Source organism: Lethenteron reissneri, chromosome 36 (assembly GCF_015708825.2).
Source record: "Lethenteron reissneri isolate LAM-NWPU_2019-01 chromosome 36, ASM1570882v1, whole genome shotgun sequence".
In the NCBI taxonomy this organism is placed as follows: Eukaryota; Metazoa; Chordata; class Hyperoartia; order Petromyzontiformes; family Petromyzontidae; genus Lethenteron; species Lethenteron reissneri.
The window spans coordinates 6,375,076-6,399,706 of record NC_083814.1 but is presented as its reverse complement, the minus strand read 5'-3'; the positions used below and the strand labels follow the sequence as shown (position 1 = coordinate 6,399,706).

Here is a 24,631-nt window from a genome sequence, read left to right as displayed (position 1 = left end):
TTTAAATGTGAGCGTGACTGCAGGGATTCATCTTCTTGGTTCTTTCGGTAAAGTGACGTAGAAGGGAAATAAAAAACTAATAAAGCATGATAAAATACATTTTATTATGTTTTATTTTTATAGTAAAATAAATAAATAAAAAACATAATAAAATTTAAAAAGATTAAAATAATAATAATTTCTTTTTATAATAAAATAAGAAAAAATGTAACATAATAAAATACATTTCATTATGCTAAATGTTTCTTTTTTATTATTTCACTCACGCTCGTTTGAGGCTGAGTCGACCTAGGGGAGGCCCGGTTCAGATAATCGTCTCCGGTGTTGTCCGTGAGTGGGAATCGAGCTGGGGGGGGTCGCCACTGCGCTCCCCACGGCAGATCCACACACAGCGACATCGTCGTGCCCCTTGCAGAGACAACGTGGCAAGGAACCTCCTGAAAATATAAAAAATATTAAGGTTGTTCTCCCCCCCCCCCCAACCACCGGTTAAGTAAGCAAAGAACAAACATAAACGAATTAAATAGTTACACAAAAAACAAATCCCTGTAACAAATTAAAAAATAACGTTAACAAAAATAATTTAAGCGAGGTGAACGTTTTGATTTAAAGCTTTCGTGACTGCAGGAGATTCATATTCTTGTTTTTTTCGGTAAAGTCACGTAGAATGGAAATAATAAAATAATAGAAATATAAAGCAATAACATTTTTATTGTTAAAACAATAAATATGTATTATTCTTTTTATTATTAAAACAATAAAAATTTGTTTTATATTTCTATTATTTTATAATTTCCCTTCTACGTGACTTTACCGAAAGAACCAAGAATATGAGGTGAACGTTGTATTCTTGGTTCTTTCGGTAAAGTCACGTAGAAGGGAAATTAAAAAATATAAAAAATATATATATAAAACAATAAAAATGTTATTGTTAAAACAATAAATTTGTATTATTCTTTTTATTATTAAAACAATAAAAAATATATAGTTTTATGTTTTTATTATTTTATTATTTCCCTTCTACGTGACTTTACCGAAAGAACCAAGAATATGAGGTGAACATTGTATTCTTGGTTCTTTCGGTAAAGTCACGTAAATAGGGAAATAAAAAAATAAAAAATATATAAAACAATACAAATGTTATTGTTAAAACAATAAATTTGTATTATTCTTTTTATTATTAAAACAATAAAAAAATATATAGTTGTATATTTTTATTATTTTATTTCCCTTCTACGTGACTTTACTGAAAGAACCAAGAATATGAGGTGAACGTTGTATTCTTGGTTCTTTCGGTAAAGTCACGTAGAAGGGAAATAAAAAAATATAAAAATATATATATAAAACAATAAAAATTTTATTGTTAAAACAATAAATTAATATTATTATTATTAAAACAATAAAAAATATATAGTTTCATATTTTTATTATTTTATTATTTCCCTTCTACGTGACTTTACCGAAAGAACCAAGAATATGAGGTGAACGTTGTATTCTTGGTTCTTTCGGAAAAGTCACGTAGAAGGGAAATAAAAAAATATAAAAATATATATATAAAACAATAAAAAATGTTATTGTTAAAACAATAAATTAGTATTATTCTTTTTATTATTAAAACAATAAAAAATATATAGTTTCATATTTTTATTATTTTATTATTTCCCTTCTACGTGACTTTACCGAGGTGAACGTTGTGACCGCATCTACTACTCGCCTGGCCCCGCCCCCCACCCCCCGCGGGGTCGTTGCCGTGGCGACGAAGAAACGCCGCTGCCGACAACCAACCTCCAGGTAGTTCGATTTAAAGATTTCGTGAATGCAAATAAATAAAAAATAATCATTTTCTCTCGGGCTTTCGTCGATCATTATTATCGGTGACTACCTCATTTTAATAGGCGCTATTTCTGCTGCTTCTGCTGCTGCGTTCACGGGCTTCTTCCTCCGTATGAGTGGACCATGTCGTTTGTTGTGAAAATTAGGTCATAGTTCCTATGATCACTGTGTCATTGCTTTCGTGGCTTTATTTTGGTGATTTTCGAAAAGTTTTTTGGTTTGGCCACGTTTGTTTATTGTAGTACGGAGTTAGACTGATGGCCTTAATCTAAGTTGTCTTGTTGTTGTTTGACTTGCATCCCACTGGGATTTGTGCTTTTTCTGCAATATTTTGCTGTCTTTTCTTAGATTTTCTGTTTGCACATAGTCACTTTAAGATGTTTTCTTGTTCATTTTTTTGTTTTAGTTTGTTGCGGTTGCACCAGATTCAAGAGCCGAATGGCTCACAGGGCTTTACCTAATAAATTAAACTAAAACCTGAAACGAGTCGGGTTTAATAGCCTCCGAGCGGAGACACTTTGAGTTGGACTTGGGAGTTAGGGTTTAGGATTAGACTGCTGTGGGGTTTTGTTTAAATGCTCTTTGAATCGTGCCCGGGGTTGTTACGGATTGGGGTTATAGCTTAGTCCAGAATTCGACAGGCTATTGGTAAGTTTTAGAACTCGCCCCTAAGGTTAAAAGTTTTTTCGGTGGTGGCAGCTTTCGCACCTGTGACCACAAAGTTCTGATGTGAATATTATTTGTGTCTTTCGGTAAAGTCACGTAGATAAGTTCAAATAAAATAACAACAAAAAATGACTAAAAACTACGACGTTTCGATCACAACACAAGCGAACGTCATCATCTTTCCTCCTGATGACGATCGCTTGTGTTGCGATCGAAAGGCCGTAGTTTTTTGTTATTTTCTTTGAACCTATCTAAGTGATTTTACCGAAAGACCCAAAGAATATGAATTCCTGCAGTGACGAAAGCTTTAAGTGAAGTCTGGGGTGAGCTCTCATACTCCGAGGGTGCATTGTCTTTGAGTTGTGCGCCTTTTGGCGTCATCTGGTCCAACCCATGTGAGACTAGGCTCTAAGGAAAGCTGTCTCGGGTGTGGACCAATCAATTTCAAGGACAGTGCATACATTATCAGAGTTGTGTTTTTTGTTTGCATTCCGACCGCAGGTATTGTGGTCAATGCAAACATGACTCCTTGTTAAAAAAGGTGTCAGTTTTGTTGCCAGATAAAAGGGTAAAAAATCAATTATCATATTTTGCTACTGGCAAAGGAGGTTCCAATGGTGTAAATGCTTACCCCGAGCTCTCATACTCTGATGGTGCATTGTCTTTGAGTTGTGCGCCTTTTGGCGTCCTTTATATTCTTGTATTTGTTACACAGGTATTTTTCTCTGGTAATTCTTTCTTTCGTTTATGTTTGTCCTTTGCTTACTTAACCGGTGGGGGTAGAAACAACCTTAATATTTATACTCTTTGGTTCTTTCGGTGGGGGTAAACACAATCTTAAGATGGATTCCTGCAGTCACGAAAGCTTCAAATCAAGATTGAACATTAAGATTTATATACAATTTGTTGAGGAGGTACCTTGCCAAGTTTTCTCTGTAAGGGGCACGATGATGTCATTGTGTGTGGATCTGCCGTGGGGAGCGCATTGGCGACTACCCCACCCCCAGCTCGATTCCCACTCACGGACAACACCAGAGACGATTATCATGACCCGGTCCTGGGCCTCCCCTAGGCCGACTCAGCCTCAAATGAGTACCCGGTGCGACGTGTAAACATCCTCACTCGGGGACACAAAGCCGACCGGGCGTGGTGTTGGCCACCCACCCCCTCGTGTGCCGTACCTGCCTTCATAGGTGCTCGCTAACAGCACTTGCCCCTTCAGTCTGCTAAGGCTACCTGGGGGGGTCTTTGTCTTTGTTGGGGGGTCAGATTCGTCCTTGGCGCGTGCAGCGATGCGGCCCAGGTACCTGTCCCCCCGGGAGGTGTCTCTGCACAACGTGCCCGAGGACACGTGGGTCTCCTTCCTGGGCGCCGTCTACGACCTCACGCCGCTGTGCGACCAGTACAAGGGTGATGCACGTACACACCAGCACGTCGCACTCATCTCTTCGGCCGGTATGAATGTACTGCACGTTGAACTTCTTTCGCGCCGTACGTAGCTTGCACACTTATTCGAAGCTCGAGGAAAGGGAAATAAATAAAATAAGCGACTCATCTTCTTGGTTCTTTCGGTAAAGTCACGTAGAAGGGAAGTAATAAAATAATAAAATAAAACATATATTATTATATTATTTTATTATGTTTTATTTTTATTCTTTCATTACTTCCCTTCTACGTGACTTTACCGAAATAACCAAGAAGATGAGTCCCTGCAGTCACGAAAGCTTTAAATCGAAAAATAAGCGACGTTTCGGGCAATGGCCCCTTTTCACTTGCGTTGGGGATGTAAGACTTTTTCTTAAACTGTTGAGGTTTTTTGTTTCTTGTTGTGCTATGAAGAAGGGCCATGGCAGATAGCCCACTATAATAGAGGGTGAATTTATAGAGAAAACGAATTATTTCAAAACCTCTACATGTCCCTCACCATTGTCAACACACATTAAATCATATAACGCTCCCTGTAAGATATCAAGTCATTGCCTTCACAATATACAATCACATGTTCAGAAAGCATTCGAAATATATATGAAATACTGCACAGCCCACTGTAACTACAGTTTAAATGTTCAGTTTGTAAATTAATTGGCCTGTATGTCCAGTAATTGTCGTGCATATGTTTCTTTATAATTGTGGACTTTTAATTATCCCACAGGAGACATGCTTATGAAGCCCATTATCGAGGCGGCTGGCCAGGACATTTCTCATTGGTTTGACCTGAAAACTAAAGATGTGAGTTGCTATTTCTAGCGCATACACTATAAGTGACCGACACTTCACCTCGCTCAGGTACCATATGTCACACTTTAAGAACACAGCTCTCATGTAGTCATGATACTAATGTATTCATAAGGCGCCCTTAAACAATGGATATCAAGAGCAACATGCATATAAATTAGAAAAATAAGTGAGAAGTATCCGGCAAGAGAAGGACTAAAGGGATAATATGGAAAACTTGAGAGAGGCAGTTTTATACAGGTGGTGAGGTCTTCCACCGGGACTTAAAGGTCCTAACCTCTGAGGGCAGAGAATTCAAAAGCTTGGGTGCTATACAAGGGGACGATCAGTAAGATCTCAGAGATCTCGGTGGGATGTATGGTTGAATCAACTCCTGGATTTAAGGTGGAGTAAGCTCATTTAAAGCCTTAAACACAAGTAGGGGAATCGAAACATCAAGAGGAAACATTAACATTGCTTCTCCACACAATGCTATTAGAATTTAGGCAGATAACAAACATCTCGCCACGGTGACGAGATGTTAATTATCTGCCTCGCCTGGTATGCAGGTCGTGTGAATTTTTCTCCGGGTCCTCCGGGTTTTCCCTCCACATTTAGAAACATCCGCTTAGAGTTTTTGGCTGATATTAATTTCCACATGAAAGGGCCACTTCGTTGCGCTATTATTTGTGGCCAGGTCGCTTCTGAAAAAAGCTATGTAGCTCAGTGGGCCTTACCTGGTAAAATAAAACGTTTAGTTTTTCGTTTTATTCTGTGTCAAAACAACAATCTATTTTATACTAGTGGCATAGCTGTGGAGTTTTGCAGGTGGTGTAATCACACCTGGCCCAAGGTTCAGTGTATCCCAAGCATCGGGCTACAAAGGGGGCGACGGAAATTGGATGGGAGACCCCATGATATTCATTTCCCCAGGGCCCATGCAGAACCATGGTACGCATCATCATGATGACGATGCACTCACACAATTATTATGAAACAAGTCCTGCTAAATTGCCAAGGGAATTAACAGGCACAACTAAACAGATCATCACACATGAGGCAGTAGCACGCATGAACTTAGCATACCTGTCAACCCCTTTTGAGTGGCTACCTTATTATAGACCTATTTAGATCTTATTGGTCACCCCTGCTCTTATAAATCTTAAAGTTCATCCTACAAAGTCCTATCGCAAGGGAGAAACACACAAATAGACACTTTTTTGCCCGTATTGAAACGGCTGCACGCCGTATGGACCTGAAAACGCAACTTCCCTGTCCAAGAATAAGGGGTAAACCGTGTGGGTTGACACGGTATGGCTTAGAATCACACAAAGTTCCAGGAGAACCGGTAACATTGTACACACTGGAAAATATAATAAACCAACACGCCAATGCGTTTACATTTCCCGCAATTGATGACAAGTCATTGCAATGCGCTTATTGTTTGTTGGTGTTTGGCGTGGAGATCCGAACCCACGTGGACCCCGTGACGAACACGGTGACATTCCACACACCGCAAGGACGCTTCTTGCACGTGCCGCCGCCGTACCCAAGCACGGACTGGGCCAATGACTTTGGGCGTCCGTGGTGGAGAGACACCTCGTACCAGGTGGGGCTGCTGTCAAAGAAGACGCGCTTCATCCGCGTGATCAACACGCTCACCTCCCAGGAACACATCATCGAGGTAACAGCCCTGCTTTCCTCTCTCTCGGCATCACCATCTTGAAGGTTTTATTGTGTCCAAGCCCGTATGGTTTGATTCAAGATTTAACGATTGTCTCGTTTTATCCGTCTAATTTTAGTTTTGTCCATTAGCCTAAATGTAACATTAACATCGTACGAATCATAAATGTACCCTCAAACGATGCATGTATTTGTGAGTGCAAACATGGCTTAATTTTAGATTTGAAGTTTTCGTGACTGCAAGGATTCACTCTTTGTTTTTGTCGGTGAAGTTACGTAGGTAAAACATTTTTATTTTATTTTTTAACTACGTGACGTCACCAAAAAAACCAAAGAGTATGGCTTAATTTCTCACCATTTTCCAGGTATCTTTAAATTAGACACGTTAACAGTAATCACAGCCACAGTGAGAAGTATACTGGGTGTGGTGTGCCAGGTGCAGAAATATTTCCCACGTCAAACCAAGCTGAAATGAAGCACTGTGGCCAACTACACAGGGTCACTCGCCGAAGCGATGCACGATTGCACACCTACTACCCCCTTGTACCACACCTCTTAAGCCCAGCACCGCTCGCGTCGCCAGGTGTGCACAGAGGAGATCATGTCCGAGATCCTGCAGCGCTACCTCAAGTACAACGCGCACGCGGGCAGCTACACGTGGAAGCACGCCGAGCGCGAGCTCGACATGGGGCTGACTCTGGACGAGAACGGCGTTCCCGACGAGGACGAGGAATTCCTGCGGCTGCGTCTCGAGCCAGACGACTACCGCCAGACGCTGCACCTCTACTACAACGACGATCTCACCGAGGCGTGATTCGTGCATTTCGCGGTGGTTTTAAACGACGGATTCCCGAGCGGCTGGGCAATATATGTAAGATCACCAGGTGTTGGAGGGTCACATTGGGTCAACGTCGACAGCAGCGGTGGTTGGAAGTTTTGCTGAATCTTTTCGGGCTTTGTGAATGAAAGTGATTGTGTTGCAAATCAACTTGTATGACAACCAGTAAAATGACATTGAGCAACCAGCTACCCATTTGGCCTAAATTAGTGCAAAATAAAATTAAGGTTGTAGGCAGGATAAGATGTTCTTTACTCTTACGTTACTCCTGAAAAGCAAGTTTAAAACCGGAGGCCCCATGTTCTCCTTTGTAATTGCTTGTAAGGCAGTATAACCGAATAAAATAAAAAGATGAGACTTATGATGTGACCTGGAATGACTGAGCATTATTTCTAAACTGATTGACAATACATTTTCAGTCTACTAAAATGTCCCCGAAGTCATAAAATGCAAATAATTTATCAGAAAAGTTTCACTTAGTCTAGTGTCTGTCAGTCTGCACTATGCAGTGTATTTATAAGTTTGGCCAATACCATTCATGGGTGTTTGTGCATGTGGAGGGGAGAGTACTTCCATTCCCTGACCATCTCACAGCCCCCGCACCTACAACATCTAGCAAACTCGGGTGGTCAATACTAACTAGACTCAACAATGCTTACCCTTCTAAGATACGAAGACTAAACACATTTAGGGTGACTTTTTCGTAGGCCAGTCACGAGACCACTTGCTCAACAGCTGAACTATTCGATGTGCGGGTCACAGCATAACGAGAAGTCATAACCATACAAAAATGTACGGCATTGAATTAATTTTGAGAGAAAAATTTTACAACAAGTAAAATGTGCATCTCTGTTTATTATCTCATTATTATTCAGGACAACTGTGCATCACGGTGAGAGATGCATAACTTTACATAGCAAAATATTTCTCTCATGATACTAAAGACACCATGTGTGCAAGCTTTATACACGCAGACTACCACAAAAAATACAGCAAGAGGCTATCAGTAGTAATTTAACAAAACATCAAGAGACATAATTGTAGACAAAAATACAAAGGTTCACAGCTTGTGTGAATACAAGCACTGTAGCATTTCAGAGTAGAAAGGCAAACAGAAAAATTATGACATTTACCAACCAGCTGTTTAATAAGTACGGCTTCATAAACAGACATTTTAATTGAGACAAAGCCTGTCGATTTAATACACACATTTTCCCCACAGTGGTGTAATTCAACAAGTCCGGTGCCATAGCCCCATGAAATTTTGACAAAAAAACAATAAACTAAAAAAAAACGTTTTATTTTCTGAACTTATTGAATTATTTACTTATGTTTTAATGGAGCTAGTATTACGTCACGAAGTATTCGGCTAAACAGTACTCTGCTAAATGCAGCAGACACATTCATTCCGAGAACAGCGAACGGTAGGTAGGCTTCCCAGATTGCCCTCGTTCACTCACTCAACATTGTTTGGAAACACCACAAGCCCAGTTTGGTCCTTTTAGTTGAAGCTAGCAAAATACGAACACATAAACAGGAGATGAAACCTATCTATCCAGTTGTCATGTGAACAGAGATAGGGGTGCCGGGAAATGGGTACAGATAATACTTGTGTAGACTTGCATGGGTTTCTTTCTTTTGGATAACTATAATTCTACACAATGTTCGACCAGATTTGGGACCAGACTTGCTGATTTACGTTTTCAAACAATGGGATTGCAATATTTGACACCAGAGGATTGCATCATGCTAAGATGAACACTTTTAGATAGTTACTTGTGTTCATGTGTAGCATGTAGGCAATATGCTATTGGTCAATAACTTTATTTTGCTCAAGTCTTCAATTACAGGCCTGGTTAACAAAATAAAAAAACGCAAACTGAAACATCTCAGCACTCTTTCTTCCACTAGTATATGCTTTAATTGCAAAAAAAAAATTGAAAGCAGATTATCTACATTTAAAATAAAAGTTTCTTGATGCTGGTATCACTCGTAAAAATTTATTTTCCCTGCCCCAAAACCATCGCAAATATCCAATCAATGCAATTATTGTGTTTAACTATCGATGGCTGAATCGTAGAAAACGAGTATTATCCATCGCAAACGCAGCTCACCACCAATACGAATGTGTGCAAGCATGCACACACCTGCACATGCCTCCCATGTTTTGCAGAAGTGACGGATGAACTTTTTGAGCATAAATAATCTTGCTGGCTCAGCCAGTAACTCAGCAATATCCCGAGGGACACAGCAAAAGTTTTTGGAAAAGCAAAAAAAATATATCAACAGAAACGGGCGTCCTCCGACTTCTGTCCATCAGCGGCCCCTTCCTCCCCGCCCAGGAACTCCATCTCGGGCACCGCCCCTTGGACCACTATCTCGTCCACCGCCCCTCGCCATGCAGTCTCGACCGCCCCCTCTCGGACCACCGCCATCCCGGCCAACGCCGCCCCCTCTTGGGCCACCGTCTCGGCCGCCCCCTCGGGGCCCAATGTCTCGGCCGCCTCCCCTGGGCATGCCATCTCGCCCGCCGCCACCCCTCGGCATGCCCTCCCTGGGCATTCCCTCCCTGGGCATTCCCTCCCTGGGCATTCCCTCCCTGGGCATTCCCTCCCTGGGCATTCCCTCCCTGGGCATGCCCTCCCTGGGCATGCCCTCCCTGGGCATGCCCTCCCTGGGCATGCCCTCCCTGGGCATTCCCTCCCTGGGCATTCCCTCCCTGGGCATTCCCTCCCTCGGCATTCCCTCCCTCGGCATGCCCTCTCTGCCGCCCCTTGTCATCCCCTCTCGGCCGGCCCCCCGGAGGGCTCCTCCACGCCTGTGCGCCCAGTCCGCGTTGCCTCCTCCTCTCTGCATGGGGGTCCTCTGGAGTGACGCCATGCCGCCGACCCCGCTGTTGAGGGGGCCCATGAAGGAAGGGGGGCCCTCGTCCTCACCGCGGTACGGGTCGTCGCGGGCATCCATGCGCCCGGGACCGCCACCGCCTGCAAGAAGCGCAGCATATTTCCCTCCTCTGTGTTTGTCTCTGGCAGGTGGTGGCGGAACTGATAATAGTCCGCCAACTTCATGTTACATGGCCAACGGTCATGTGAGACTTACTACTTAAAAATGTGCGGCAAACATTTATCCCATCATTGCAAGCATCTTAGCCACACTAACTCAGTACTAGCGGCAAATATTTTCGACCAGGCAACACCATGCATCTAATTTTAGTAAAATCAGTGACAGCATGGTTAGGCCTTCATCCACCAGTGGATTGACAATGAGCTATAATTTACTATAATTTTCTTGTCGTATAACAACACGGGGCAGGGAACAAGATTGTCAGTATTTACACGAGCAAACTTAACTTTCCGGACTGCTGTGGACGCCTATCATATAACGACAATGTTTTATTTTGTCTGGCTGCATCTCCCTTAGAGCGAGTACCTCTGAGTGGGCGGTCGTCCAGGGGCGATAGGCCAGATTCTCCATCCCTCCGCTCCCCTGGGAGCCCTCCGGGTCCCTCGTGCCAAGGTCGCTTGCGCAGCGGCAGAGATGCCGTGTCCATCGCGAGCAGCGAGGGCAGCCGTTCGCGAGAGACGCCCGAGGGGCTGTCGGGGGGTGCGGGATAATCGCCTCGCCGCTCCTCGCCTGTCACGCGCAGGAAAAACAAAAGCTCGAATGTGGTAACGCAGTTTAAATGGCACGTGAGTTAACGCGTCGCCAAAATATGAAGGAAAAAAAATTTGCTCTCATTATTAAACCGCTGCATTGAAAAACAGAATTGCACGATGAAGAAATGCACAAAGCACTTCACCGTGGCTACTTGCTCCATTGTTGATGAAAGGAGTTTGCCAAAAAAACTAAGGAAATGAACATCTGGCAACAAGTGGATCGGGTCATAGCTTTGTAATTGTCGAGGTGACTTGTTATTATAAATGATGAAAAAAACGTAACTTTTCATGCAATGTCCCATAATATCCACACTGACCATCCAGGTGAATGATGATGAAGTAATCTCCCCATGACAATCCAGAATCTTTATTTATCCTGGAGAAATCTCATGAGCTAATGAGCTCCTTTTCACAGATATCCAATAGAAGGCGGGTCAGAAAGTTATAACAAGAAACAATACAAAAGAACGAAAGGAGTGCAAGTGCAGGAAAAGTAAGCAAATGACTAAAAATAAAGAAATAAAAGGTAAGGCCCACTGAGCTATTAGATTCTATTTGAGAAGCGACCTGCCCACAAATGGTAGCTCAACAAAGTGGCTTACGACGTGTAAATTTATAGCAGCCAAATAATCTAAATGCGTAAATCAAACAGGAATAGGGATTCGTAACAATAAATGGAATATTTAAATGCTGAGATTGGGGGCGAATTATTACATGCCTACCATAAAGAGACCAGTGTGTTCCCACCTTATGTGACCATCATAACAGTGGTGTCTCAAGTCCTGCAGATTAAGTGGTGGACAGAGTTGGGAATGGTGGGGGAGGCATCACCTCTGGGCAGCAGGCGACCGTGCCCAAGTCCTCGCTGGTCATCCTCATACTGACGCGGAAAATCATCATCTCTGTCCCGTCCTCCGCGCCGGAAGCTTTTGACAAATGACAATTACATGACTCACTCATGTACAATGCTCACATTCCGAGTGTCTTTATTGGTAATTACAGCAACTGTCTTGATAATGCACATGTTGCACTAAATTAGATAAAGTTCTTCCATGCTTTTCTTTACATTAAAAGCTACCCATAAGTATTGATATCACTATTGATGGTAAATGGATTTATCTGTTTCATCCAGAGATGACTGAATCCCATTAATTAATACATTGGATTGTAAACCTGGAAATCATTTATGGGCACTATTTATACACATTAAACATGTTATCTAAGGTATAAAAATATCATTGTGATTAAAATTCCCACAGTGCAATTTACATTCACCAAAATTATCCGAGGATCTTGTTTGAAATAATAAATATGAAGTTTAGAAATTGTTAAGTTCAAGTAACATCCATTACCCTAATCATCCTACTCTGAAAAAGCCTGCTTTCTTGAGAGTGCGATGTTGTGTGATGTAGTTTATTTCCAAGACAAATGTAATCTTGACCCCAAAATCATGACAATTAATCAATTCAAAAGGGGTTGGGGGGTGGTGGTGGGGGAGGTTAACCTTTAACATGCCTACCGACAACAAACCTAGGTCAGCCAAAGTCGCTTAAGTTTCAACTGACTGTGACTCGCTGTCAGTTTGGGCCTGAGGTCGTCTTCAGGCGCTGCTGCTCACCCATTGTCAAACTGATCCATCGGGAGGGGCTCTCCGTCCCGGCCTCGTCGGACCCGGGGTTCGAAATCTCTAGGGCGATCGCCCTCAAACTGCTGCGGGTACCCATCGCCCAGGGAACTTAGGGTCAAACCTGTGACCACAAAGTACAGTGGTTAACAGTCAATGACTGAGGAATGTGTGTGAATGACGGACGGGGCAACATTAGATCAAGTACTCCAGTATTTTTTTTTACTTGTGGAAGTGACCATTTTTCACTATAATTTAAATTCCTCAATTGGATTCTTGGTCAGACATGCATTAGCTTAATTCTTTATGGCTTTACCCCCATCGTACCTTTTGAAATAATTGAATATTTAAAACATTACTTTAATGTTATTGAAATATTCACATTATACACGATCAACCGGGGGTAGAGCGGTGAAGTGGTGAGAAGCGTACTGCACTACGGAACCTAGCAACCCGAGTTCGATACCCAGCCACGCTAACATCAGCGGCAGGTGATCTCCTGCTAGCTCCAAGCGCCACTGTTCCACCGCAGGCAACTTGCCTGTCTTCTCTCCGCCTGCCAAAGCGGCCGTCGTCCAGGTCCCTGTCGGCTGAAGGGCGCCGTCGGTCGAGCATGCCACCACGAGCCCCGTCCCTTCTCCTCCTGTTGCCATCCTCGAATGGTGCAAACTCATCACCAGGCTAACGAGGTAACGGAAAGAGGATTAGTGTTACGATAAGTGCTCGGTTACTTCAAGTACAGGATTCTGTTCATTCACAATTGACGGCTACTCCTGAAAATTCCACTTTGAACTGACTCGCGTTTGTAATTTTGTTGGGTGAAATAACGTTTGTATATAGACTCATTCTAGATTTGAAGCTTTCGTGACTGCAAGGATTCATACTCTTAGTTCTTTCGGTAAAGTCACGTAGGTAAAAAATGAAATAAAAATTAATAAAAATAAAATAAAAATCACGACGTTTCGGAGGCAACACAAGTCTCTGTCATCAGGTGGGACCGTCACAGCCAGATTTGCTGCATCAAGTGAGGCAGGGATTCAAGATGCAAGCTCTTAAATACAAGTTAAGGGAGAGGAGAGGGGGGGGAGCTTATCAGAATGTGGTAGCCAATGAATGGAACGTATCGGGAGGGGGGGGGCGGGGCTAAAAGAGGGCACGAGGTGCACGTAGGCGTCGACGTGTAAGTATTTGTGCGCAAGTCACTTTTGTTGCACATAAATAGACTCAGTTCATTACTTGGTGATAAGCGGTTTGGCCTCGACCATAGGGATGTGGTATTTTCACCTACGGCTCAGGGCCAGCAATGGAAATGGCTATCACTCCATGACGGTTTGAGCATGCAGATACTTTTGAGCTCTTGAATTAAATTAATGTATACAATTGTTTGGTATTATGCTCAATATGGTGATGAAGATGATGCATATTTCTGACCGGTGGCCTCCTCCAGGGCTCATCCGAATTGCCAGGCCGTTGCTGCCAGTTTTCCTCCGTCGGGCCACGATTCCAGCCCTCATCCCTTCTTCCCTCGAATTCTCGTTTTCCTGGTCCAAACTCCATGCCGTATTCTAAGTGACAGAACAAACCAACAACCAGAATTACGCAAACATTACATCAAAGTGACAACCCTCATCTCAGCACAAGGCATATGCTGATCATGATAGGATTCGAATAAGCAAGATTATACAATCTGCTACCCCTCAGTGGTAAGTGTACACCCAGCTATGCAATTTTAACTTGAAGAATGTATTTGCATTTTTGGTCTAAGGACCACTTCGCAGGACATCAAGTAGGTTTTGCTATCTATAGAATGGCCCTGACCACAGAAATATATAATTTCCATCACTTGCTCAAGGGCACCAATGGATTATCAGTATGACCCCCATTGCTCGTTAGAACAGGACAACACTTTAATATCAAAAGCTTCATCTGAGAACACAAGATTCTTTACACAAAGCAGAAGACACGGGAGGGGGGGTATTGTAATTATGTACTGCGTTAGTAATCAGTTAATTAGTATGTGTTTCCCCTATAAGAAATTGTAATTGTAAAATGTATTATTTAATAATACGCTTCCAGGCCGCACTAAGCCTGTAGCTGTCAGAGCGATTAAAGTTATTTGTATTGCTCTCAATTTAAATGGATTCTCTAATTAGTCTTGGTCAGTAATAATTAGTTTTACACAACACTTCAACGTTATAAAAATCAATTGCGTGGCCTTGTTGGCAAGCATGTTATGCCACTGCGGACAGTTGTATTTGAGAAAATGTAATATTTCTTTGGTGTTCTTTTAGTCTTAAGCGGTTACATCCCGTCTGTCCAATATAGCATCTGCCACATACCCAATTAATCCGATATACAACTTCTGTTGATAATTTAGGCAATTCGTCTTTAGTACAAGATACTCGTTTTTTTATTTTGTGTATTGTACCAAATCTTACTTTAATGTTTTGCTTTCGCAAAACACGGGCTATTTTGTCAATTACTTCTGGGATATGGTATTTTAATTATTTTAATAATCAGATCATTTTCAGCAGTGTTGCTTTGCAATCGTGATTTGGCATTGTGCTCTGTTAATTTGAGCATTGTTGTAGCCATTCTGTCGTAGTGCTTCTTTAACATGTTTAATCTCTCTCCCTAGACAATTAACTGATTACTAATCTTTTATATAATTACAATACCCCCCCTCCCGCCTCTGATCTCTGCACCTGATTGGGTTAAATGATGACGTCACTCTGCTGCTCTATTTAAGACCGGGAGCAGGTGGAGGGCTTCACTATTCTGGCAAATCGCCTGAAACGTCGTACTCGAAAATTGTAAATATTGTGGATTCACTCTTCAACACACCGGTGGGCTAAAGTAGTGAACTATTTGTCTTTTGTCAACCTGACACATTTTTTACTGATTGGCCGTGTCGGGTGGTGGAGGGTTGCGACACATTTATTAATAATGCAATCTAACCCAAAAACCTTTATTACGAATGAACACAACAGTTATTTCACGGGGCTTCCAACCTTCAAAGTGCCTTTGCCGGCCGTGGTCATCAGGGCCAGGTGGCCCACGAAACTCGGGGTTGTCAAACTCATCCTGATCAGCAAGGGATCCCCTGCGTTCCAAGGGGGCCTGGAAATCTCGCGGTTCTTCCTTCACAGGATCCCCACCAAATTCCTCCTGATGCAGCATAGGTCTGCCGCCTTCACCTGCCAACCAACAATAAGAACATAGCAAACAATTAAGAACCACGTGTAAGCAAAGCAAAGAATAACAATGACAATAAATGGCACTCCGAGTTTCAAGACTCCTTTATAGGAGGGTTCTTCATTGGGAAGTGTGGCCGATTGTTTTTCCATAAGTACTTTGCGTGCCAAAGAAAACCGTGTGACCTGGTTAGGGGTAGACAACACTAAAATGGCGATGACACAGATGAGACCAACCTGCTCTGCCATTCCCAAGCTAACATTGTTCTTTGTAAGTTAAGAATGCTGTTCACCGTCATTAGGTCGGTCACACTTAATGCACGAGCGGCGAGCGGGCTCGGGCTGCCACGTTGACCTGTGAGAATGCTGCCTGGCGAGTGGATGACGGATTGCGTCTGGACGAAAGCGTGCCCTCACCTCGGACTGAACCTGCTGTGCTCCTGTTTGGGGTCGGAATCCTCGCTGGTCCTGATGATCCCTGCTACTCGCGACATTGGTTGTTTTAGCCGACAGTGATTGTGGGGGGAAAAAAGGAAGATTAATTAAATATCACCATTACATCATATACTATCATATACAGTACATTCAGAAATATTCAATATTTGATACAACGGTGCTAAATATAAGCGATTTAAACAGCCCTTGACGGGAATGAAGACAAGTATTTGGTCATGGATTTAGAATGATGTAGTAGTCGCATTGACATTGGTGGTGGAGTGTAAATCCTGATGGTTTATTGCAGCCTAATTTCGATGTACCTAGTAACATAAGGTCTTAAACTGTTCCTGGCAAACAGTAAGTTGTTGAGAACTTTTTAAAATTTTGGAACAAAATGACTTGAATATTGAAAATAAACACTTTCAAATGACATGGATATAGTTAATCTTTTACCGATTAACGTGGATATCCAGATAAGCCCATTACCACAGACTTGACAGCATCTTCAATGATCAACGAGCGACATCAAGAAAATCCTGCTCATGTCAAGACTAAATTTCAGGAGGGTCGCACATTAGAATCTTTGGTAATTTCCATTTTTTCACATGTAGAAGGAACCCAGAATGTCTTGGATAAACTCACACATACTGGGGAGGTTAACACTCACAGCTCCACACACAAATGTATAAAGGAATCCTTTGCTGCGCTCCCATCACCTGCCCACCGTGCTACCCGAACGCATCGGTGCATAACAACACGAGAAATGTGTGCAAACTCACCGAGTGCCCTGGAGGGGCATCTCCCAAGAGCCCCTGCCTCAGCGGGGGTCCCCGTTGATGTGCCTGCCCCTGTCCTTGCGGGGGTCCGTGCTGCTGCAGGCTCGCAGGCGACAGTCCCCCAGGTCCACTGGGGCCTTGGTGACCACTGAACGGCGATGAATTGGGCCCCTGATTTGGGCCTCCTTGGCCGTCAGGCGGCTCAAAGAGCTGCCCCCCCCTGGGTCCGTCGCTGGCATTTTGCTGCGGACCCTCACGAGGAGTTCCGATGAATTCCGAGGACCCGGCTTGCAGAGAGCTGCGTGGTGAGAGTGGCGGTCCCTGAAATCCGCCGGACTGGGGTCCAAAATGCTGGGGGCCCTGCTGTGGTCCCTGCATGGAGCCCGGCATGGGTCCTTGGACCTGTATTGGTCCCTGACTCTGCATGGGGCCCTGGCCTTTCATGGGGCCCTGGCCCTGCATAGGGCCGGGGCCCTGGCCCTGCATGGGGCCGGGGCCCTGCATGGGTCCCTGGCCCTGGCCCTGCATGGGGCCCTGCATGGGGCCCTGGCCCTTCATAGGTCCCTGACCCTGCATGGGGCCCTGACCCTGCATGGGGCCCTGACCCTGCATGGGGCCCTGGCCCTGCATGGGTCCCTGGCCCTGCATAGGTCCCTGGCCCTGCATGGAGCCAGGGCCATGCATGGGGCCCTGACCCTGCATGGGGCCCTGACCCTGCATGGGGCCCTGACCCTGCATAGGGCCCTGACCCTGCATGGGGCCCTGACCCTGCATGGAGCCGAGTCCCTGGCCCTGCATGGGACCCTGCATGGGGCCCTGGCCCTGCATGGGGCCCTGACCCTGCATGGGGCCCTGGCCCTGCATGGGGCCCTGACCCTGCATGGGGCCCTGGCCCTGCCCCTGCATGGGTCCCCGGCCTGGCATAGGCGAGGGCATTGGTCCCTGCATTGAGATGGACGGTGCCATGTTTGAAGGGCCGCCTTGGGACGGTGGCCCATTTGGGGGTCCTCCTTGAGGCCTCAGTTGCTGCCCTTGCATGTGCAGTGAAGATGGTGGCCCGCCACCCTGCATGCCACCCGATGGGGGCGTCTGCCCCATTCCTGGACCACCAAGCCCTTGCTGAGGCCCACGGGGACCTTGCGGGCCACCGGGTCCAAGTGGTCCAGACAGACCCATTTGTCCCTGCATATTACCCATGTGGCCGGGCATACCGTGAGGCCAGTTCGGTCCAAGGCCGGGACCTTGCTGCATATTGAGCCCAGGAGGCCCTTGCGGTCTGAACTGGCCCATGGGCCCACCAGACATCATGCCTGGGGGCATGTTGGGAGGGAAGTGCTGCTGTAGGCCAGGCATGGGTCCCTGGGAAAAGCCTTGAGGGTGCATATTTTTCTGCATCATGCCCAGCGGGGGCTGCATTTGGACAAGTCCTTGATTCTGCTGTTGGTTTTGAACTTGTTCCATGAGTTTCTGAGTAATACGGTCAGACTTCAGTTGCTGAAAAACCAATGGCAGAAATGGTAAATTAATTTTAAATAATACACATTCATATGAATAACTTTGACATGAGAAAAAACTATATTTTAACAGTAGGTTCAACATAATTCCCAGAAAAAACCCAATAGATCTTACAGCACTTGCTGGTAAATATTATGTTTTGGTCACCCGCTCATTCACAAACATTATTCAAGTTCCCACGGTTCTTTTCCCTGAGAATGAATTCCACAGTTAATGTTTTTCATGTGCAATGTCTCACCTTGCACAACATTATTTTGGGCAATTCTTACAACGTGGTACTCACCGAGTAACAAACATTACCATATTATTCGTTACACCACCCAACTAGTATTAAGGCAATGCTTTGCAGCAACCCTGGGGTCGAATATAATTTCTATTACAATAGCAATGTTAACTGAAATTACATTTACAATGACATGGTGATTGCAATTCATAAAAAATTGGACAATTACAATCTAAAGCTTTCGTGACTGCAGGGAATCATCTTCTTGGTTCTTTCAGGAAAGTCACGTAGAAGGGAAATAATAAAATAAAATAATTAAAACATCATAAAATTACAAATTATTTTATTATGTTTTCTTTTTATTATTTTATTATTTCCCTTCTACGTGACTTTACCGAAAGAACCAAGAAGATGGACAATTACACTTAGTAATTCACCTTGTATTGCTCAATTCTCAAACCACAACAGCTCTTAAGTCTTGCACGGGGAAAACATCGTAACGCAATAGAGCCCGTGTCAAACCTACCTCGTATAGAGCGGGGTTTGTGTATTGCAGTGCCGTCAGCTCTTGACGAATCTCCGCCTGCGACTTCATCTTGTCTTTCTTATCTTCAGGAGGCTGAACTTTCACATTGCCACCCACAGGGAGCATAGGAAGTTTGTTCTGCTGCCAAGCCTGCAAATACAAAAACAGTAATAACAAAACATGAATACGTAGCCAATTTAAGGCATTTTATTTAGGTTACTCACTGCTCTCAATATTCTCATTTAAAATCGTAATTTCTGCTTTAAGCACAAGGAAAGTAACGATAAGGGTGGTCAGGTATCAAAGCAAAACAAATACTTTAAATATGAATAGAAGCCACAGTATAAGAAGAGGGTTTTCCCCTTTTTATGGCAAAAAAACTGAAACCTTTTTACGAGGAATCATGTCTGCATTAACCACAATACTTGTGGTCAGTATGCAAACTAAAAACACATGACCGCTTGTGTTGCGACCGAAACGTCGTGATTTGTTTTATTTGATTTCTAACTACGTGACTTTACCGAAAGAACCAGAGTACACTCGGATAATAGATACACTGTCCTTGAAACTGATTGGTCCACACCAGAGACAGCTTTCTTTTGAGCCTCGTGTCAAACGGTGTGAGACCAGAGGATGCCAAAAAAAGAAGCCACAGTGTTAAAATGAACCAAGCATATTATAAGCAATCAATTGCCACATCGTAATGCATCTCTTCATAAATAGTTAATTCTAATGCTAAAGATTCATGCATGATTATGTACAATCTATACAAGTAATATGCAAAAGTATATTTAAGCGAATAAGAGGTGGTGCGTGGATGCTGGCTGACCTGCTGGAACTGCGCGGGGATGGGTTTGGAGTAAGGGATCTTCTTTGTGGGGAGTTTCTTCTGTTCTTTAATGAGCTCCTCCACACCCCAGTCCAAGCCTGGGATCGCCACTTCCGGCTCAGCCTCCACTACTTTCTCTGTTTGGTGTCAATGAAAACCATTAATACCCCACGGGAAATATACATTTAGTGAGATAACAAACTCCGTACACAACCGTGTTTTTAAATGTTTGCATTTGAGCACTCAAGAAATGTTTGAACGACAGAGTTGTATTATTCTGCAGCTATGATAACTTGTATTCCGTCTATATGTATTTCATTATTGATTCTTACAATGTAATGCATAGTAACTGTCCTCACTCAATAATACACATATTTCAGTTGCATTTATAGCCGAAACATTTAACAATTTTAAAGTGCAGCAGCCTGGTTATTTTGGCCGAATTATTTAAATGTGTTTATTGTGCACAAACAACATTTTTCAAGTTTATGAACAATTAGATAAAATTACGTCACAAAACTAGGGAGGTACCTTTTTGCTCTTGTTCCAGCACTTGCTTGAGCTGCTCAGCGATGCCCATGCCTGGGATGTTGGGAGCACTGAGAGGCTCATTGTCATCTGTATAAAAACACGCAAATTATACTCGCATCTCTCTCCTCCACGCACTTTTGTATTGTGAAATATACAAGAGCGGATTGAAAAATCCACGGCCTGACACAGTCACGTCGCTACAACAAATGGAAAAATTTCGATTTAAAGCTTTCGTGACTGCAGGGATTCATCTTCTTGGTTGTTTCGGTAAAGTCACGTAGAAGGGAAATAATAAAATAATAAAAATAAAACATAATAAAATAATTCTCACGACGCTGTCTTTCCGACAGACCTGTTCTTCACCTGAGGACGGCTGCTTGCGTTGTGGCCGAAACGTTGTGAGAATTATTTTATTATATTTTATTTTTATTATTTCCTTTCTATGTGACTTTACCGAAAGAACCAAGATAATGGGAAAATGTTTAGTTAACAGTACAATACTATGATTTAGGATCATCAATTGAGCAACTCACATTTTTTTTTATTGATGTTCAAATCGTATTGTCTGCGTGTAAACTTAATACAGTCAGGATCACCGGGAAAACTCTAAAAAATACACGTGAACCAAACTTGGCTCTGAGTAACTCCGCATTTCCACAATTAAAGAACTACTTTTTGGGAAAGCAATCTCGAGTGACGTCTCCTATAAATGAGTGGAGGGAGCTGGTAGGAACGTTGGGTTGCTCGGTCAATGGCCAGGATCAACGGCGGCGTGGTGTATTCCGCAAATATGCCCGACTGTGAGGGCGGGCACAAGCCGGCGTGAGTAGGTTAAACGTTGAGTTTTATAAGGGCACCACGGGGTGACCAGCCCCTCCACACCCAGCCCCACCCCTCCCACCCCCCACCCCTCCCACCCCCCATCCAGCCCCTCCCCACCCTCCCCACCCTCCCCACACCACCCTCCCAGCCCCACCCTCCCCTCCCCACCCAGCCCCTCCCTGCACGACGGACGGACACAATAATCCCCTGTGGACTGGTGTAACCAGAGGTTCCTACCAGTACAAAGCAGGTGCATTGCACTTCCATGTGAGGCCACCAACTTTTCAACTATGTGTACAGTTTCGATTTAAAGCTTTCGTGACTACAGGGATTCATATTCTTGGTTCTTTCGGTAAAGTCATGTAGAAAGGAAATAATACAAATAAAACAATAAAATTCTCACGACGTTTAGATTGCAACACAAGCAATCATCATCAGGTGTGAAAACCAAAGCAAGAATATTTTTAAAAAGTGGCGCTTTTTTTTGCTGTGGTTTTCACACCTGATGATTGCTTGTGTTGTAATCTAAACGTCGTGAGAATTTTATTGTTTTATTTTTTATTATTTCCCTTCTACGTGACTTTACCGAAAGAACCAAGAATATGTGTACAGTGATTCATAAAATCATATGGGCTCATGGTACATACCGTATTCTGCAATCATATCATCTGACATGTTTCCTGGTAGGAGGTTGAGGTTGTATCGGTCTCTCATCTTGTCTCCTGGCCTGTTCCTCGTCCAAAATTTACTTCACTCACAAATAAACAAAATGAAAACAAAACAAATTAAGTGATGATACTTCGTTGGCAGTTGTGCAAATAACAAAAAAACTCAACAGTGTCTCAAGTATACTGCATTAAAAGAAAAGAAAAAAGATATAAAAAAAATGGGTGACTTTCAGGCAAAGACGCTTCTTCGTGGCACATTAATGGTGTACAAGCTATGAATGATTGCCCAAAACGTCCCCTATCATATTTTCATTTAAAGGGAATGTTATTGACATACAAATACAAGAAGGCACTACAGTATTAATTTTCAATTACCCACAGATAAATTACATTTCTTATTTGTGTTAATTAAAAATTATCTCTTTAAACTAAGAAAAGTATGCAGTACACCTCAACAATGGCACGTTACCAATATGAGAACAATTATGATGATTAATGTACAATCGACCACTGCGTGAAGCCTAAGACAATTATTTACATTGAGAACTTCAATTTAAACAGCATCAAGATGTGACTGCTGTATATAATTTGTGGACATGCACACCACAGATATCAGAGTAAATAGTCCTGTTCTCAAGAATGTTCCTCCATTCAAGCTTCTGTCTGGCCATCGAACACAGACGGTCACACTGCATCGCACGTTTTCAGATGAGCTTCTGCGGCCGTCTGGAACGCTCTTACTTCCGATATTCGGCAGCCACTGGAGCTATACACTTTGAAATCAAGATTGAAAACTAATTTCTTAACAACTCCATTTGGTGTTTAGTTTTTTGTCCTTCCCCTGCACCTCCGATTAGGATGGTTGGCTACGTACGGCGCGAAAGAACTTCAACATACATACACAGAAGCGTTTCCCTGCAAGGATCAGTTTCGGGATACAGCCTTCCCAGGCCCAGTGGACACACGAACCTGGTGTGGTCATTGGACCCCGAACAGAGGATGTGTCCCAGCGGGTGCCAGGCCAAGCTCCAGATCATGCCTTCATGTGCCACGTCTGTGCCACCAACTTCCTTCTCCACCCTGCCAAATGGATGTGTGTGTGTGTGTATCACCACACAAACACACAAAAACAAAGATCACTCGTATAGCCTTAACAGACTGTTGGGGCAAGTGTTGTTAGAGAATAGCACCTATGAAAAGCCGGCCAGCATCACGGCTGGCCGCCTTTGTCTCCCCAATGGCGATATTTACACATCGCACCAAGTACTCGTTTTTGAGGCCGAGTCAACCTAGGAGAGGCCCAGGACCGATTCAGACAATCGTCACGGGAGTGGACCATAAGCAGGAATTGAACTCGAGTCGTCAGGTTCGTAGTGCAGTAGGCTAACCGTTACACAACCGCTCCGCACACACACAATTCCGCACCTCCGATTAATATTGGTTGGGTACATATGGTGCGAAAGAAGTTCAACATATATACATAATCAAACACACACCAATAGGACAGTCACCAATATGTGCACAAATATAGATATAAGTATGATACGTACGAATATACTTATTTTAGTTCAGCCCTGTTAAATATATAAAAGCTTGGTTTTATTAATCCTATTGTACAAAGCAGAAACCTGGAAGCTGAAAAAGTAGACAAGCAGAAGCTAAGAATATTTGAAACGTCCATACTTGGAAATAATATGGGCTAAACATGAATACTGACATTAAAAGGAACTAGGAATATAAAGTGACATCATAGACAATCTAAATTAGACAATTGTCTTACTTCGCGCACATAGATAGGATGGACGAGTAGAGATTCCCCAACATATTCACGTGGCAACATCAGTGGAACAGGTATTGGAGGACGCCCAAGGAAAAATGGCTCGATAACATCAAATAGGATTGTGTGGTACTAGGAATCACACTCCCACAAGTGGATAGGTTCGCCAAAGAGAAAGGCAGTTGACTGTAAACGGGCTGCCAGTGCGACACTTATCAATGTCACCGAGGCATTGAGTAATCAATAAAAAAAGTTAACACGCAGAACTCACCCGACATGCCAGAACAATAATGATCCATCTGATCCTCCACTGGTGAAGAAACCCTCATGTATTGGATGCCAAGCCACGGCTAAAAAAAATAGAAAACCAAACATACACAAACATTGCAATCAGGCTGGTGTTTAAATATTGTGTAGACAGAAGCTATTCATCTGAACTGTTTGTAACAGTAGTTCACCCCATTCCAGGCATAGTGGCGCATGCATCAAATACCACAGTTTTGGAGGCGAGATGAGTGCCTAGCACAGAGTTCACCACGCGTATTAGCCTCCCAATGGCCAGTTGATGGCAGGACAGGAAGGCTGCTGCTGATCTCTTTTAAAACACATTCCTGCGGAGGGAGCTGGTAGGAACGTTGGGTTGCTCGGTCAATGGCCAGGGTCAACAGCGGCGTGGTGTATTCCACAAATATGCCCGACTGTGAGGGCGGGCACAAGCCGGCGTGAGTAGGTTAAACGTTGAGTTTTATAAGGGCACCACGAGGTGACCAGCCCCTCCCCACCTAGCCCCACCCCTCCCACACCCGACCCAGCCCATC

General features: G+C 43.6%; 2 protein-coding genes across 4 annotated transcripts; one reads left to right on the top strand and one right to left on the bottom strand.

Annotated features, from left to right (window-relative positions):
- The first annotated feature begins 1,682 nt into the window (after positions 1-1,682).
- Positions 1,683-7,595, top strand: LOC133351051 (cytochrome b5 domain-containing protein 1). Of its 3 annotated transcripts, none has more exons than XM_061565940.1 (5): positions 1,683-1,791; positions 3,769-3,909; positions 4,652-4,728; positions 6,179-6,397; positions 6,980-7,595. In XM_061565940.1, exons 2-5 carry the CDS (start codon positions 3,792-3,794, stop codon positions 7,208-7,210), a joined length of 645 nt encoding a protein of 214 aa, XP_061421924.1. In that variant the 5' UTR covers positions 1,683-1,791; positions 3,769-3,791; the 3' UTR covers positions 7,211-7,595. The 3 variants fall into 3 exon arrangements, with proteins under 3 accessions (XP_061421924.1, XP_061421922.1, XP_061421923.1); XM_061565938.1 differs by having other exon boundaries at positions 3,769-3,954; XM_061565939.1 differs by having other exon boundaries at positions 1,775-1,874; positions 3,769-3,954.
- A 474-nt stretch (positions 7,596-8,069) lies between these two features.
- WDR33 (WD repeat domain 33) lies at positions 8,070-24,630 on the bottom strand. The gene is given in 17 exon segments (XM_061565990.1): positions 8,070-10,218; positions 10,664-10,867; positions 11,722-11,816; positions 12,509-12,618; positions 12,620-12,638; positions 13,056-13,195; positions 13,946-14,079; positions 15,526-15,711; positions 16,126-16,189; positions 16,926-18,416; positions 19,187-19,336; positions 20,016-20,152; positions 20,547-20,633; positions 22,016-22,116; positions 23,006-23,116; positions 24,085-24,163; positions 24,606-24,630. Coding segments are annotated over 17 exon segments (3,801 nt in total). The 3' UTR covers positions 8,070-9,550.
- Position 24,631: the final 1 nt, after the last annotated feature.

Bases quoted from the DNA above. Each gene is read 5' to 3' on its own strand.
- LOC133351051 (XM_061565938.1), top strand. From the start codon at position 3,792: ATGCGGCCCAGGTACCTGTCCCCCCGGGAGGTGTCTCTGCACAACGTG. The intron at 3,955-4,651 runs GTATGAATGTAC...ATTATCCCACAG, and splicing joins CGCACTCATCTCTTCGGCCG to GAGACATGCTTATGAAGCCC. The intron at 4,729-6,178 runs GTGAGTTGCTAT...TTTGGCGTGGAG, and splicing joins TTGACCTGAAAACTAAAGAT to ATCCGAACCCACGTGGACCC.